Source organism: Grampus griseus (assembly GCF_964374135.1).
Source record: "Grampus griseus genome assembly, chromosome: 19".
Classification (NCBI taxonomy): Eukaryota; Metazoa; Chordata; class Mammalia; order Artiodactyla; family Delphinidae; genus Grampus; species Grampus griseus.
In genome coordinates this window covers 14434944-14451012 of record NC_139013.1, presented here as the reverse complement: position 1 = coordinate 14451012, position 16069 = coordinate 14434944, and the positions used below count along the sequence as shown (strand labels likewise).

Sequence of the window (16069 nt, the reverse complement as noted above, 5' to 3'; positions counted from 1 at the left end):
GTCACCTGTAGCGCAGGCGCGATGTCGAGGCTTGTCTCGGGGCCCTGTGGGAAATGTTGTTCTTTCCGCAAAGAGGCCGAGGCGCAAAGCGTTCTGGGGCTCGTGGTCCGCGGAGTCGGAAGGAAAAGCTGAGTCGCTAGTCCAGGTTCCTGCAGCTGGAGTTTACCCAGCGGAGCTCGGTGTCCCGCGCGCCTCAGTCCCCGCCCCGCTCCGCCCCGCAGGGGATTCTGGGAGGCGACATCGCCGGTCTTGGGTCGTTGGGCGTGTTTCCAGAGCCAGCGGGGCTGGGAGGTGAGTAGGGCCTGGCTACGCGTGAGAGCCAGAGAGGGCAGGGCCGGGCTTGGGGTGGACCAGCAGGGAACGGGGTAGGAACCAGGAGGGCGCCGCCGAGGAGACTGTGTGACAGGCTGCGGGTGTGACGGTGTGATCTTCTGTGTCACCGTGTATGTAATTGTGTGCGACTGTGACCGTCTGTCTCCGGTATAAAACTCCGAGTCTATGTGTGTTTGTGCGTGACTGTCTCCGCAGGTGTAACTGTGTTATTGTGTATGGGTTTGTGAGAGATTGCGGGTGTGACTCTGTGTGTGTGTGTGTCGCTGTGTGTGTGTGTGTGTGACTGTGTTTGACCCCTTGTCCCTGTGGATATAACTGCGTTTGAATGTGTGTGACAGAAGGTGTCATTACGTGTCCATGACCATCTATATCTGCCGGCATAATTTTGTGTGAGTAATTGTGACAGGATGTGTGACTTTGTGTGGTATGTCACTATGCATGAGATTGTGTGTGACTGTCTCTCTGTTGGAGTAACTGTGTATCGTCATCTCTATCTTTGTGTTAATACCAGTGTGTATGTATGTGACATTACAGTCGCAATTATGTGACCATATATATGTGTGTGATTGGGTGAGAATTTGTATGTGTATGTCAGACCTAGTGTGTGATTGTGAGACACAGAAAGATTAAAATTACTCACCCACATTCACAGAGTTACTAAATGACAGAATCAGGACTTAAGCCCAGGCAATTTGGCTCCAGAGGCCTTGCTTTTAATTGCTAAACCCTCTTGATCTTTCCCATGCTGTGAGGGTGAAAAATGGGGGCCCTGAGTTCTGAGGGTGTTGGAGAGTATTGTCTGTGGTCTTGGACTAGGACCCTTCTGGACATAGAACTTAACCTGTGTCTCTTTGTTTGGTCCCCTTGTGAGTAACAGAACCCAATCTAAAGACACTGTGGTGAAACCATCCTCATATTGGCTGCTTTTGGGGGAGGAAAGCCCAACCTGAAAGCCCAGTCTTCCTCTCCTTAGGCCATGGAGTTTGAGATTTTAGGTTTGTCCTTGTCAAAACTCTTCCATGTTTGGTGCTGAGAGAGGCTGATCCATGGCTCTTTTTCTCACATACCAAGTGAACTAAGTGTTTGGTTCTGACTTCACGTAATAAAGAAAAATGCTCTCATTTCCTTTTCAACTGTGTGTGTAAAATCTAAGTGGCAATAAGGGTGGCACTTCTCTATGCCAGGAGTTGGCTCAAGCAATCTTGACAGTGAGGAAAGGTTCTGACAGTTGGGTTGATTTGCCCAAGGTCACGTAGCCAATGAGGAAAGGAATGGAGAGTCAGTGTGTGTCTGGGGGTCTATATAAAGCACAAGTCTTTCACAGCACCTTTCAGTGACTGATGGTTCATCTCAAACTTGAAAAGTATTATTCAAATGATACACAGCGATTTGAAACAGCAATTTAAAAGCTATTTTTTTTTATGCAGGTACTACTTAGAGCTCCCAGGTGCTGAGAAGACTTCACTGATTCTCCTCTTGGGTTGCAAAGGCTTTTATAAACAAATTCAAGCTGCATTACACTAAGGAAATAATTTTCTTACAGATTGAGTTGGTTAGTGCAGAGTAGCCCAGAATTAGGGGGTTGTATATCTTAAATTCTAAGTCAAACACAACTATCTTTGTTTTCAGAGTGAAGAAATGTTGGCTCTGAGAAGACAAGGAACTTGTTTCAGGCTGTGCAGTTTCTTGTTGGTTTGGTATTGAAATTTGTCAATGTTTGCCTCAGGCTGAATTTCTGTGGAGTAATAGAGGTAACACCTGCCACCTCTGAATATGCTTCGCTGAAAAACATATAGCATTGATTTCTCAGGTTATGCTGAATATTTCCCATACAAACATTGTGGTCTCTTGAAAGAGGACCAGTTTTTGAGCCACACTCCAGTTGACTCTTATGACTTTGAGTTAGCTGTTTAAGCTTTTTGAACCTCAATTTCACTTGGTGGTAAAATGGGGATAATAATACCTACCTTTGCAGTTTTGTGAAGATTAAATAAGATAATAACATACACAACATGTGTAACATTGCTATTTATATTACAGGAGCCACAGTAAGATTTATTTATTTGTTTATCAAATATGTTTTTAGTACTTACAGTGGTTCTGGCATTATTCTAGCACTAGAGATATACCAGTGAACGCAACAAATCCTGGCTGTCTTAAATCTTATACTGTTGTTTGGGAAGACAACAGTTAACAGAAAAAAAAAAAGTAACATGTCCAATGATGTTAAATGCTAAGAAGAAAAATAAATCAAGATAAGGAAAAATAATAACTGGGAGGGAGATTCCCTTTAGGTAGAATAGGGAGGTCCCTCCAATGTTGTTAACAATTGAGCACAGATAAGAATGAAGAGAGGGAATGTGCCGTGTCCAGGCAGAAGGAAAAGCCAAGGCCACAGCCTTGAAAAAGGAGTGTGGACAATGTTTGAGGAACTATAAGGAAATCTGTATGCCTGGAGTAGGGTGAATAAGGGGGAGAAGAGTGGGAAATGAGGTCTAAGGGGCAGCCAGGGCTAGATCATAAATTGTCTTATTGGTGATAGGATGGACTTTAGATTTTGTTGAGTTCAGGCTGTGTGTCCTTAATATCAGTCAGGAGTTCAGGGGTTAAGTTCAGCTTTGGCCTTTTTTGTCAGATCTTGGAACAGGGTAGGACTGGTCCATGTAAAGAAACTAGCGACCATAAAGGGCCAAAAAACTCTGTGAGTCTCAGATCAGCAACATAGGGCTGCTCTGCCATTTTTTTTTCTTGTTTAACTCTCCCTTCTCAGGACTTTGTTCTCCAAAAGAGAAAATTGAAGAAGGAAGGAAGAATGGCTGTTGGACTATGTAAATCCATGTCCCAGGTAAGTTGATGTTTTCACTTTGTTTCCAGAAATTCCACATCATTTTTCAGGACTTTGGGACCTCAGAGAGAGTCACAGGTAGCCCAGTGAGTGCACTCTTCACTTCTCTCTCTCCACTATTTGTTCATATAATCCTTCTACAAAACATTTAGTTGCTATTTTTACTCAGTGTTGTGCTTAAATGTATGATGGAACAGAACTTTTCCTCTTTAGATGAATCACGATTTGTTGTGTTGGAGATGAATGCAAGTGAAATAAAGGATGGAGTGTGATTATCAAATAGGGAGGTCAAGGATGGTTTTTCTGAGAAAGTGACAGTTGAGCAAAGAAAAACCTGAGTTAAGGTAGGGAGTAAGTTTTGTGGAGATCTGGGAAGAGCTTTAAAAAAGTAGAAGGAATAGCAAGTACAAAGTTACTGTGTTGGGAGCATGTTTGATGTGTTCCATGGATAGCAATAAGCCAGTACCCTCAGACAGAAATGTGCACTGTGAGATTAGAGCAGTAGCTGGGAACCAAATTATGCAGGCCCTTAAAAGTCATGACCAGAACTTTGACTTTTGTTCTAAAGGTGAAGGAGAACCATTGGGGTATTTGTGATATGATTTGATTTATGTTTTAAAAGGAAAATAAATAGCAGAGAAGTAACAGTGGAAGCAGGGAGGCCAGTCAGGAGACTGCTGCAATAATCCAGGTGGGAGGTGATAGCTTCCTGGACCATGGTGGTGGCATTGGAGCTGGTGAGATTCTGGGTGTATATTGGAGATATAAAATATGGGATTTGATCAGGGATTGGTTGTGGAGTATGAGAGGAAGAAAGAAATCATGAATGACTACAAAGATTTTTGACCTGGGCAATTGTGTAAATGGTCATGCCATTTACTGAGATGGGAAGACAGGGTGGGATGAGATAAGAATCAAGAATTGAGTTCTAGATATATTAAATTCGAGAGACCTGTTGGATATCCAAGTAAAGTATTGATTATATATCTAGAGTTCAGGACTGGAGATGTGAATTTGAGAGTCATTAGTGTATTTAAAGCCATGGGACAGGATGAGATTATCTTGAGGGTAGGGTTGTGGTGAATGTAGATAGGAAAGAGGTCCAAGGACTGAGCTTAAGGCATTCAATATAAGAGGCTGACAAGAAGAGGAGGAACCAGCAAAAGAGACTAAGAAGGACTGATGTAGAAGGAAAACCAGGAGAGTGTGGGTCCCGTGAGTCAATAGTAGAAAGCATTTCAAGGAGATGATCAACTGAGTTAAATTCTTCTGAGAGAGACTGAGGAAGATGCTAGGACCGTATGGGAGTACTTGGCAAACAGCATTCTTTTTAAAATTTCAGGGTTTGGTGACCTTCAGGGATGTGGCTCTAAATTTTTCCCAAGAGGAGTGGGAATGGCTGGACTCATCTCAGAAGGATTTGTACAGAGATGTCATGTTGGAGAACTACAGGAACTTGGTATGGCTTGGTAAGGATATGTATCCCCCATAATTCAAATCTTCCCTATGAGGTGTTTATGCTTCCTCCATTGGGAATATCTAGGGCATCTTAAATGCTTAGCTGGATTTCTGCTTCATGTTCCCAGGAAATTATTCAAAGTAGTTTCATAGAGTTATAAATGAGTATAGTTCCCTTTGCTCTAGAATGATGGTTTGGGATAGCAGCATTAGTATGGCGTGGAAATTTTTTTAATTGCAAATTATGGGGTCCCACTATAGACCTACAGAATCTGGGAATAGGCCTAATAGTCTGGGTTTTAATGAGCCCTCCAAGTGGTTCTGATACCCATTAAAATTTGAGAACCACTGTGGCTTCTGATTCAGTAGGTCTGGTTGGGGCAGCCTGAGAATTTGCATTTTTAATAAGTTCCTAGGTGATGGTTCTTCTGCTCTAGTACTTTGAGAACTGCTGCTATGAAAGAAGCTTTGTCTGTCTCATTCTCCATTCAAGCATCTTTCCATTCTCTGGCCCTTCCTCTAATGTCCTTTCTTGCCTAATGACCAAGAGATTGAGTCTGAGTCTGGAACAGCAATAGCAAGTTGATTTGTTTATCTATCTGTCTGTCTTGCTGGCTCTCATTTTTCTTCTCCTGTAAACAGGACTTTCCATTTCTAAGCCCAACATGATCTCCTTATTGGAGCAAGGGAAGGATCCTTGCATGGTGGAGAGAGAGATGTCAGATGGTCAATATGCAGGTGAGTGACGGGGAACAGGGAGGGCTGTTGTAAGGTGACAGCACAAGTGGTCATAAGAAGACTGCCCTGCATTTGAGGAGGCTGTCCTGGGCTTCAGGGGGTCATTTCCTCTCTATTTCTATCAAGTTATATTCTCAATAATATTTCTACCTATACCCTGAATCTTGTTCCTTTTAAGTTCTTCTTTCCCCTTTATGGATAGAGTTATATACATTTCTAGATTTCTTTTTAGAGTTTTAATTTTATCAAAGTTATTATCAAAGGTATGCATGCACATTGGTTGAAGAGACAAGTTGTTTTATAAGGCTTATTCCTTTAAAAAAGGAGGTCTCTTGCCCGCTTCCCAGTTTCCCTCTCCCTAGAGGGATCCACGTTCTTTACTTTTGCAGCTTCTTTTGGTGTCTCCTTCACGTCTCTAATAAATATGTTTATGTTGCTATTTCTTGATAGTTTTTTTCAGGTTTAGTCCTCATCCAATATCTTCATTAAGAAAATAAGAATTTAGTACTTTCTTATCCTGAATCCAACATGTGTGTGAGCATGCACGCGCACACACACAATTTCTGTCTTCCTATCTCACTGATATCGTAATTTGTAAAGTTTTATTTTTTTAATTGAAGTGTAGTTGATTTACCACGTTGTGCCAATCTCTGCTGTACAGCAAAGTGACTCAGTTATACACATATGGACATTCTTTTTTTTTAATATTCTTTTCCATTATGGTTTATCACAGGATATTGAATATAGTTCCCTGTGCTATAAGTAGGACCTTGTTGTTTATCCATCCTATATGTAATAGTTTACATCTGCTAATCCCACACTCCCAGTTCTTCCCTCCCCCACCCCCTCCCTCTTGGCAACCACAAGTCTGTTCTCTATGTCTATGAGTCTGTTTCTGTTTTGTAGGTAGGTTCATTTGTGCCATATTTTTAGATTCCATATATAAGTGATATAATATGGTATTTGTCTTTCTCTTTATGACTTATTATGGTAATCTCTTAGTTGCATCCATGTTGCTGCAAATAACATTATTTCGTTCTTTTTATGGCTGTGTAGTATTCCATTTTGTGTGTGTGTGTGTGTGTGTGTGTGTGTGTGTGTGTGTGTACCACATCTTCTTTATCCTTTCATCTGTAGATGGACATTTAGGTTGTTTCCATGTCTTGGCTATTGTGAATAGTGCTTCTATGAATATAAGGGTGCATTTATCTTTTTGAATTATAGTTTTGTCCAGGTATATGCTCAGGAATGGGATTGCTCGATCATATGGTAATTCTATTTTTAGTTTTCTGAGGAACCTCCATACTGTTTTCCATAGTGGCTGCACCAACTTACATTCCCACCAGCAGTGTAGGAGGGTTCCCTTTTCTCCACACCTTCTCCAGCATTTGTTATTTGTAGACTTTTTAATCATGGCCATTCTGACTGTTGTGAGGTGGTACCTCACTGTAGTTTTGATTTGCATTTCTCTAATAATTAGTGATGTTGAGCATCTTTTCATGGGCCTGCTTGCCATCTGTATGTCTTCTTTGGAGAAATGTCTATTAAGGTCTTCTGCCCATTTTTCGATTGAGTTGTTTGTTTTTTTGTTGTTGAATTGCATGAGCTGTTTGCATATTTTGGAGATTAAGCCCTTGTCGCATCATTTGCAAACATTTTCTCCCATTCCATAGGTTGTCTTTTGGGTTTTTTTTAATGGTTTCCTTTGCTGTGCAAAAGCTTGTAAGTTTGATTAGGTCCCATACCAATATCTTAATTTTTATTGAACCACTGTTCAGCATTTACATTATTATGGCTATTAAGTGCTAGTCGTTGCTGTGCTGTGCATAAACCAAGGCTACTTTTTCTGTACTTTTTCTTTTTCTTGGCATTAATAATTATCTGGGGTTTTGTCTATTTTTTTTTCTTAGTTTTCTATATACATATTCCTAACTCAATTCTTAACTCCCGATCAATTGTTTAAATCTCTTAAGACACTCAGACACATTAGGTTATCTATTGATTTTACCTTCTTGGAGAAATCTCTCCAGAGTCTTCAGATATGCTTCACTCTAGACAAATGGCTCATTACATTTGCTTGCATTATATTTGGGTTTATCTAACGTTTTCTCATGATTAGATTGAGGTAGTGCATTTTTGAAAAGAGTGCCACAGAAATAATGTTGTATCCTTCGCAGTGAGTGCATCATACTAAAGGATTGATAATATTGATATATGTTATTATCAGTGATGTTAATTTTCATCACTTGGTGAAGGTGGTATCTGCCTGGTTTCTCCATTGTAAAGTTACTATTTTTCTATTTATAATTAATAAATATTTGGGGAAGATACTTGATACTATTCAGTTTCTTCTGAAACTTTTGCCCACTAATTTTAGCATCCACAGCCCTGTTGGATCTTGTCTGCAACAGTTACCGCTGTTGTGGTATTGACCTAATGTTGACATTTTTATTTCCTTCTTTTATTTACACATATTAACTAGGATTGTTCTGTCTGGAAAAGCTGTTTCATCTCTCCCATTTGTTTATATATTAAAATATTTCTTCATATTTATGGAATGAAGGGGTTTTTTTTCCTATGAGTTAAAACTACTGTATCATTATTTTGTTGCTCAAAGTGTTCCAGCTTTGACCATTTAGATCTTCTTCAAGTTGGTTCCTATGACCTTTTAACATGCCCCACTTCATGGTTCCAGGTGTTCCAGGTTCATCTTGTTTTCCTTTCCCCAGCCTTGAATCAACCACTTCTCCAAGGAGCCCTGGTTCCTTTTATTGGGAAATGATGTTTAGAAACCAAGGTCTGGGTACTAGGTGTACTTATTGCTACTGGAAGTGATTTCTTCTAGGCCCTCACAGCAGACTGAGCTGGAAAATATATGTATGTATACCAACACACACTTTTAGACAGACACACACTTTTATATTTATTTCTGTCTTTATTTTTTTAATACATTAAATTATTGGTTTATATTGATACCTTGATTTTAGTCCTACCCTCCACAGGGTTTATCATAGCCTTTCTCCTTTACTTATTTGTAATTTCTTCTTCTGACAGTGAGAAGCAATGTATTTAACTATTTCCTCCATTTAAGTGTACACACAAAGTAGTTTCAGAATTTCTAACCTATTCCTCTGTGAGAAATAAATTTACTAAGTAGATTACATTATTTGTATTTAGGTACAAATGTACTTTTTTAGTCTTAAGTATTCAGTCAAAAACTATTTTCCAGAGTTACTTAGGTTAGTTCTTCTAGGTTCATTTGTTTCTGTTGATTCCTACTACATCCTGGTTGATTTTACTTTTTTTTTTTTTTTTTTTTGTATCTGAAACATTACTATGCTCCTAAGAATCAGACCTTTACAAGAATGTATCCTCAGAAAAGTGTCGCTCCCTCCTCATCCTTACTGTCTTGTTTCTGTTCCCTACTTCTTCCTGCCCCTTTCTTAGCCACCCCTTGTAGATCACCAGTCTTTATTTTCAGGTTTGTCCTTTTTATGTTTCTTTTGCACAAATGAGCAGATATACCTGTAGATTTGCATTTGCTCTTTTCACTTAGCTATAACGACATGGTTTGAACTGCGAGGGTCCACTTACATGCGAATTTTTTCAATAAATACTTACTACACGATCCGAGGTAGGTTGAATCCATGGATGCTGAACTGCAGATTCGGAGGGCTGACTGTAAAGTTATACCCATAGCCCCTGCATTGTTCGGGGGTCAGCTGTACAGGAAATCACTCCATATGGGTTCATGGAGAGCTTCCTCATTTTTCTGACAGCTGCAGAATACTCCATTCTGTGGATGTTATGGTAATTTATTGAATATTCTATAATGTGTGTGAACATTGAGGATGTTTGCAGTAGTTTACAATTACAGACAATGCTGCCATAAATAACCTTGTAAATATGTATGTTCCTGTTGTTGAGGCTTTATTTTCAGGGTTGTTTTGTAGATGTAGTATTGCTAAGTAAGTGCATATGTAGTTTAGGAATTGCCAAATTCCTCCCCAAAAATGTTGTACCTGTCTGCTTTTTGTATTAGTTTCTTATGGCTGCTGTAACAAATTACCACAAATTTAGTGGCTGAAAACAACACAAAAATATTATCATACAGCTCTGGATCCAGGTCAGAAGTTCAAAATGGGTCTTACAGGGCTAAAATCAAGATGTTGGCAGCCTGCCTTCCTTCTGAAGGCCCTCAGGGAGAATCTGTTTCTTGCCTTTTTATGCTTTCTTTAGGGCCTTTATCATCTGTTTATTTTCAACTTTGTAAAATCACCTTGTTTTAAACGTGAGCTTTTTATGCAGTATATAATTGAGTTTTGCTTTGTGAACCAGTCTGGATATCATTTCAATTTAATAGGTGAAAGTCCAACCATGTTTTTAATATGTTTGGGCTTAATTCTGTACATTGTTTTGTGTTATATTTTCTGATTTTTACAGTTTTTGAAAAAGACTTTAACTTGTCTGTTTTCCTAGGCCTTATTTTGGTCGTGTAATACTATAGTTTTTATAATAATTAGAAAGATTCTTCTTCCGTTCTAGAGCCTTCACGGTTATAGTGCTCTGTTTCTCTAGACAGTATTTATTCCTTCTATTACTTGATTGGTCAGCTTTAAAAACTAGCCTTTGATTTTTTTACCTGTTACAGATGTGTCAATAAGTAGCCTTATTATACTCCCCACCTTGTTTTCCCAAATTTTGTTACTTGTATGCTTTTTACATTGTCCAGGCATATTATATTTACATGCTCTTGTGTCACATTTATCCCAACCTTCCCTTTTGTCTTAATTCTGTAGTTATATATATTTAGTGTTTTCCATTAGGTCATTTTGCTGAAATTTCTCTGGACATCTCTGGATTGGCTGAAATCTGCTCTCTAGCAGTTTCCTCAAAAAGAGTTCATGCAAACAATGTCCCCCTAAGCTCTACCTTGTTCATAATTGGCCATTCTTTCCTTAAGTTGCTTATAGCATAGTATTGGTGTTAAATGTTGTTACAAAGAAGTCTGATGCCAGCTTGATATTTTCCCTTTATGTATAAGTGTTTTTATATTTTGTTCTGATCTCCTAGATGGGTACAGGTTAGGGTATGGCTACGGGTTAGGGTTAGGGTACGGGTTAGGATATGGTTTATGGTTAGGGTACGGGTTATGGTTAGGGTATCGGTTAGGGTTAGGGTATGGGTTAGGGTTAGTGTACACTTTAGGGTTAGGGTATTTATTAAACCTCTCCCATCTCCAGGTACCACTTAGCATGTAAAGGTATATTATTCGGGGTCCAGCCATGGAGAAGACTTTAGACACTAGGATAAGAGAAAGAACACACACATTATAAAGAAATCACATTAGGATTTTGTTTCAAACCTGTACATTAAAACACTAGTGCTTAGGAAATCTAATGGAGGCAGAAGCAGTAAAGGGTAGTTTTATGGGAATAACATCACAGATTTTCTGTAGAATACACAGATTTTGACTGGTTAGAAAGTCAAGGAGGAATGCTTTTGTTCTGAAGACATAAACCCTCTTCTAAACTGAGCTGTTACTGGAAGTTAGAAATTTTTTGTTACTGTTGTATTGCTTTGTGTTTTCATGATTATTCTGCTTGCATCTCCCTTGTTAAACCTTTGATTTGGGGAAGAGTGCCATTACTGGAACTGATTTTACAGAATTATTCTCAAAAACAAAAGGAAATGGTTCTTACCTAAATATTAAGCAATAATCTCTATACTGGTGTACTAACAGAATTATGATTCAGGGATAATAATTCTATGAAATGTAATTAAACACACAATATATTTTTTTCTTTTAAATTTCCATTGTTACTTTTTTAAAGTACAATTGTAATTCAAATTCTTTGTAACAAGTGAAATTTAAAAAGATTAAAGGAAAAGATAATATTTTACCACTTGCCATTCTTTCCCACTCCCTGAAACGACCAGCATAAATGTGTAGCTTTCTTATTTTATCCAGGTGTTCTATACATCTGGAACATCATGTTTCTCACTGTATAAAAACAGATTTAGCTCTCACTTTTTTTTGTTTGTTTGTTTTGTTTTTTGCTATACGCAGGCCTCTCACTGTTGTGGCCTCTCCCATTGCAGAGCACAGGCTCCGGACGCACAGGCTCAGCAGCCATGGCTCACGGGCCTAACCTTTCATTTTAAAGTCATTTTATCAGGACGTGTTTTAGCCTTGACCATTTTGGGTCACTTTTTCCTGGTAGATATGTTCTCTATCAGGATGGAGAGTCAAGTTTTTATTTCTGGAAATATTTTTTTCTTTTTTTACTGATGAAGTTAAAAATATAGGAAAGTATAGATAATAATATAATAATATAGTAAAGGATTTCCTATTGATGAACAATTTTTTTATTTCTGAATTGCATACTTCATCATGTGTATTATTTATTTAATATACTGCTTGATTCAATTTTTAATATTTAAGAATTTTGCCTGTTATCCATGAGATTGGTCTGATATAAGAACAGTGAAATAGATCAGTGGAACAGTGAAGAATGTACAAAAATACACCCATGTATATATGAGAATTTAGTATTAGATAAAGGTAGTTTTTCAAATTAGTGGTATAAAAAGATTTTCTTAAAAGTTATGGATAATATTTGTATAATATTGGGTTTTGGAAAGTCTTTCTTAAAATGACATAAAGGCCAGGCTCTATAATGAAAAAATTGGAAGATTTGAGTTCATACAAATTTTTAAAAAATTTTATCAGAAGCATTATAAATCAAGATGACGTGACAATAAAATTATCAATGAAGATGACATGTGATTTGAGGGAGAAAAATGCTCAAAAGCCTTAATGTCTTAAATTTATAATGACTTCTATAAACCACTTAAAAGAAATGCCAGTGTAATTAAAATATATGCAAAGTACCTGAATAAGGAATTCACCAAAGAAGAAACCACAAAATATATAAAAGGTACATAAATATATATGAAAATGCTCAATTTTATAATCATAGAATTGCAAATTAAAACAATAATGAGGTACTCTTTACTTGTAAGGGCAAATATTTTTAGAATGATGTTAACCAGTGTGAATGGGTTCGAAGACATATTTCATGTTGCTAACAGGAATGTAAATTGATAAAAAAAAAGTCAGAACCATGACTTTCTCCCCTCTTTCCTCCAAGTAAATTCTTTAATTTCTTCTATAACAGTTTTCTTTCTCCTTGGAAGGGTAAAAAGGAGACATTTGCTTTCTTGATATTTTTCAGAATGGGACTCTTTGTATGAAATCAAGGCATTATCTCCAAAATGGTACATTGATGAAGAGGAAATATCCCAGGGGATGATAATGGAAAGACTTACAAGTTATGGCCTTGAATCCTCCAGTTTCAGAGAAGCCTGGAAATATAAGGGTGAATTTGAGCAGCATCAGGGAAATCAGGAGAGTCATTTCAGGCAAGTGACAACTCTTAAGGAAATCTCTGCCATGAAAAGAGACAATGAATATAATAATTCTGAGATAAATGTTCTCTTGAACTCAGTACTTTTAACACAACAGAGAGTTCCCACAGTAGAACAAGTACATAAATTTGATATTTATGATAAAATGTTCCCCCCAAATTCAGTTCTAACTGAACATAAAGGACTACATGCTGAGAAGGAATCTTTGATAGGTAATGAATGTGAAGAATTCAACCAGAATACATACCTTAGTAAAGATGCAGAAATTCCTCCTGGGGAGAAACATTACGAAAGTAATGATTTTTCAGATCTCTTAAGTTTCCACTCATTACTTACTCAACATCACACAACTCATCTTGGAAAATTATCCCATGGATACGTTGAATGTGGTGCTGCCTTTAGCTGTTATTCATTCTTTACTCAACCTCAGAGAATTCACAGTAGAGAGAAACCATATGCATGCAATGACTGTGGAAAAGCCTTTAGCCATGACTTCTTTCTCAGTGAGCATCAGAGAGCTCATACTGGGGAGAAACCATATGAATGTAAGGAATGTAACAAAGCTTTCAGACAGAGTGCACACCTTGCTCAACATCAGAGAATTCACACTGGAGAGAAACCCTTTGCATGCAATGAATGTGGGAAGGCCTTTAGCCGTTATGCCTTCCTTGTGGAACATCAGAGAATTCACACAGGAGAGAAACCATATGAATGTAAGGAATGTAACAAAGCCTTCAGACAGAGTGCACACCTTAATCAACATCAGAGAATTCACACTGGAGAGAAACCCTATGAATGTAATCAATGTGGAAAAGCCTTCAGCAGACGCATAGCCCTTACTCTGCATCAAAGAATTCACACAGGAGAGAAACCCTTTAAATGTAATGAATGTGGAAAGACTTTTGGCTATCGCTCACACCTTAATCAACATCAGAGAATTCACACTGGTGAAAAGCCCTATGAGTGCATCAAATGTGGGAAGTTTTTTAGGACTGACTCACAACTTAATCGACATCATAGAATTCATACTGGAGAGAGACCTTTTGAATGCAGTAAATGTGGGAAAGCCTTCAGTGATGCTTTAGTTCTAATTCATCATAAGAGAAGTCATGCAGGAGAGAAACCCTATGAATGTAACAAATGTGGGAAGGCCTTCAGTTGTGGCTCATACCTTAATCAACATCAGAGAATTCATACTGGAGAGAAACCTTATGAATGTAATGAATGTGGGAAGGCTTTCCATCAGATCTTGTCCCTTAGGCTACACCAGAGAATTCATGCTGGAGAAAAACCCTATAACTGCAATGAATGTGGGAACAATTTTAGCTGTGCTTCAGCTCTTCGACGACATCAGAAAATTCATAATAGAGAAGCTCTCTGATTATGTATAACAAGTATAAGAAAGAAAACATTTAGTCACCATTCAGTCCTTATTAAATAAATATCAGTGAGTTCTTCAGTTAGTAATTCTATGAACGTAGTACCTATGGAGAAGCCTTCGGTTCATGAGCATCCCTTATTTGAAATAGCCTGAGTAGTAGACATCTGTTACTTTTGGATCTGTTCTGTACCCTATTTGAGACTTATCTCACCCTCAATGCATATCATTCTGATGAAATTGTTTAATCAGGAAGAGCAGTAGATTGGTCATAGGCAGGCCAATTATTTTCTTCAACCTCATGATAGATAAGGGATTTACAAATGGCCCTGTCTAGACCAGTAGAGTCCTAGGGGGTCATTGTTATGGGTAATAAGAAAAGATTTTTTTTCCCCACCCCAGAATTGCAAGTTTCAAGGATTTAGTAAGGTTAAAAACTCACCAGTAGCCTTTTTGCCACCACATGAAGAAAGCCTTCCCAGGATAAATCTAACACAAAGGAAAACTGAGGTCAGAGACAGAAATCTGAGGATGTTTGATCTTCTGGATCCAATCATGTCTGAAGTTTACACCATCTTTTACTTTTTCATTTTTGTGATCCAATAAATTTTCTTTTTTCTGCTTATGTTAATTTGACTTGGGTTTTTGCCTCTTGGAATCAGAGTCCTGACTCATACACCCCATGTTGGCTACACATGTGAGAAAGCCTTAATCTTTTATATGGCATAATTGTTTATCCTGAGGATAAGCCTCATAACAAGTATATGAAAGTTAAATACACAGCCTTCATAAAGCTGAAAGAATCGTTACATTTTATTTGTTGATAAAAACTAATTTAATATTCATTAGTCTGTTTCACAATAAGGAAGAATTTTTAAAAATTCACTTAGTGAAACTTATTACCAGGCTTTCTCATAGGGAATTAAAATCATTTGTGGCAGTGACTCACTATAGACCTTTAAAGAAAGATTGGCCAGCTAAGAGAATAATGGATCCATCAGTTTAATGAATGGCTCTTCATCTTAAAGGAATTATTTGATTTTCTACTTTCAGCGTGGGTTTAAACATATCATGTGATAGAATAAGATAGAATTGTAAATGAGGTCTTTTGTGGGTGGGTTGTAAACTTGGTTTAAGAAGTTTATAGATAACTTCTTTGGAACGAGACATATTAGACAAGACATTGCTGGCAGACAAAAAGAATGAGCCATTTTCAACTAATGGTTAAAGTAAAGCAGTTGGAGCCTAAAATTTTTAGAGTATAACTCATTACTATTCAGAGTAATGAGGAACAGGAGGGTGTGGGGCAGTATGTTCCTGTTTTATCTGAGTGTATATACGAAGGTAAACTTTAATATGGAGACGTTGCCACTTTGAACAGTTAGAACCAGTTATAATCTTGGGCATTGTCTGGAGAGCATCTATAAAAACAGATCAGGACAAATGAATTATGAAAAAGTGAAGGATTTACATGTGTATATATGTGCGTGGAGCAAAACAATGATTACTAATATAATTTCTTTAATAGTCAATTTATACTTATATCTAATAAAAATCTGAAAATTATTTTTCTTAAATATTAAGACAAATTCCCTTTGAACAACTTAAATTACAGACCTAGTATAATTGAATACTTCAAACCTTGAGCAGAAACAAATATAATGGTTTTAAAACACTGCCAAACTTGCATTATATCTAATCTAAAATATATTAATAATCGTAAGCTAAATTCATGTAATCATCTCTTTATTCTCATATTTTCTGGAGGTATAGGAACACTTATTTGAATATGTTCTAAGGGTTTAGTTACAACTTACATCAGAAAGCTCCTCAGGATTACTCTGAACTTACTAAGCTTAAAGGAAGAAAAATAATGACTCAGACCA

At 37.5% G+C, this 16069-nt stretch overlaps 1 protein-coding gene across 1 annotated transcript; it reads left to right on the top strand.

The window, feature by feature from the left end:
• The first annotated feature begins 249 nt into the window (after window positions 1-249).
• ZNF527 (zinc finger protein 527) lies at window positions 250-14781 on the top strand. Its single transcript, XM_082676689.1, has 6 exons — window positions 250-291; window positions 1963-2084; window positions 3104-3178; window positions 4521-4647; window positions 5279-5374; window positions 12613-14781. The coding sequence occupies exons 3-6, from the start codon at window positions 3146-3148 to the stop codon at window positions 14184-14186; spliced, it is 1830 nt and encodes a 609-aa protein (XP_082532815.1). The 5' UTR covers window positions 250-291; window positions 1963-2084; window positions 3104-3145; the 3' UTR covers window positions 14187-14781.
• Window positions 14782-16069: the final 1288 nt, after the last annotated feature.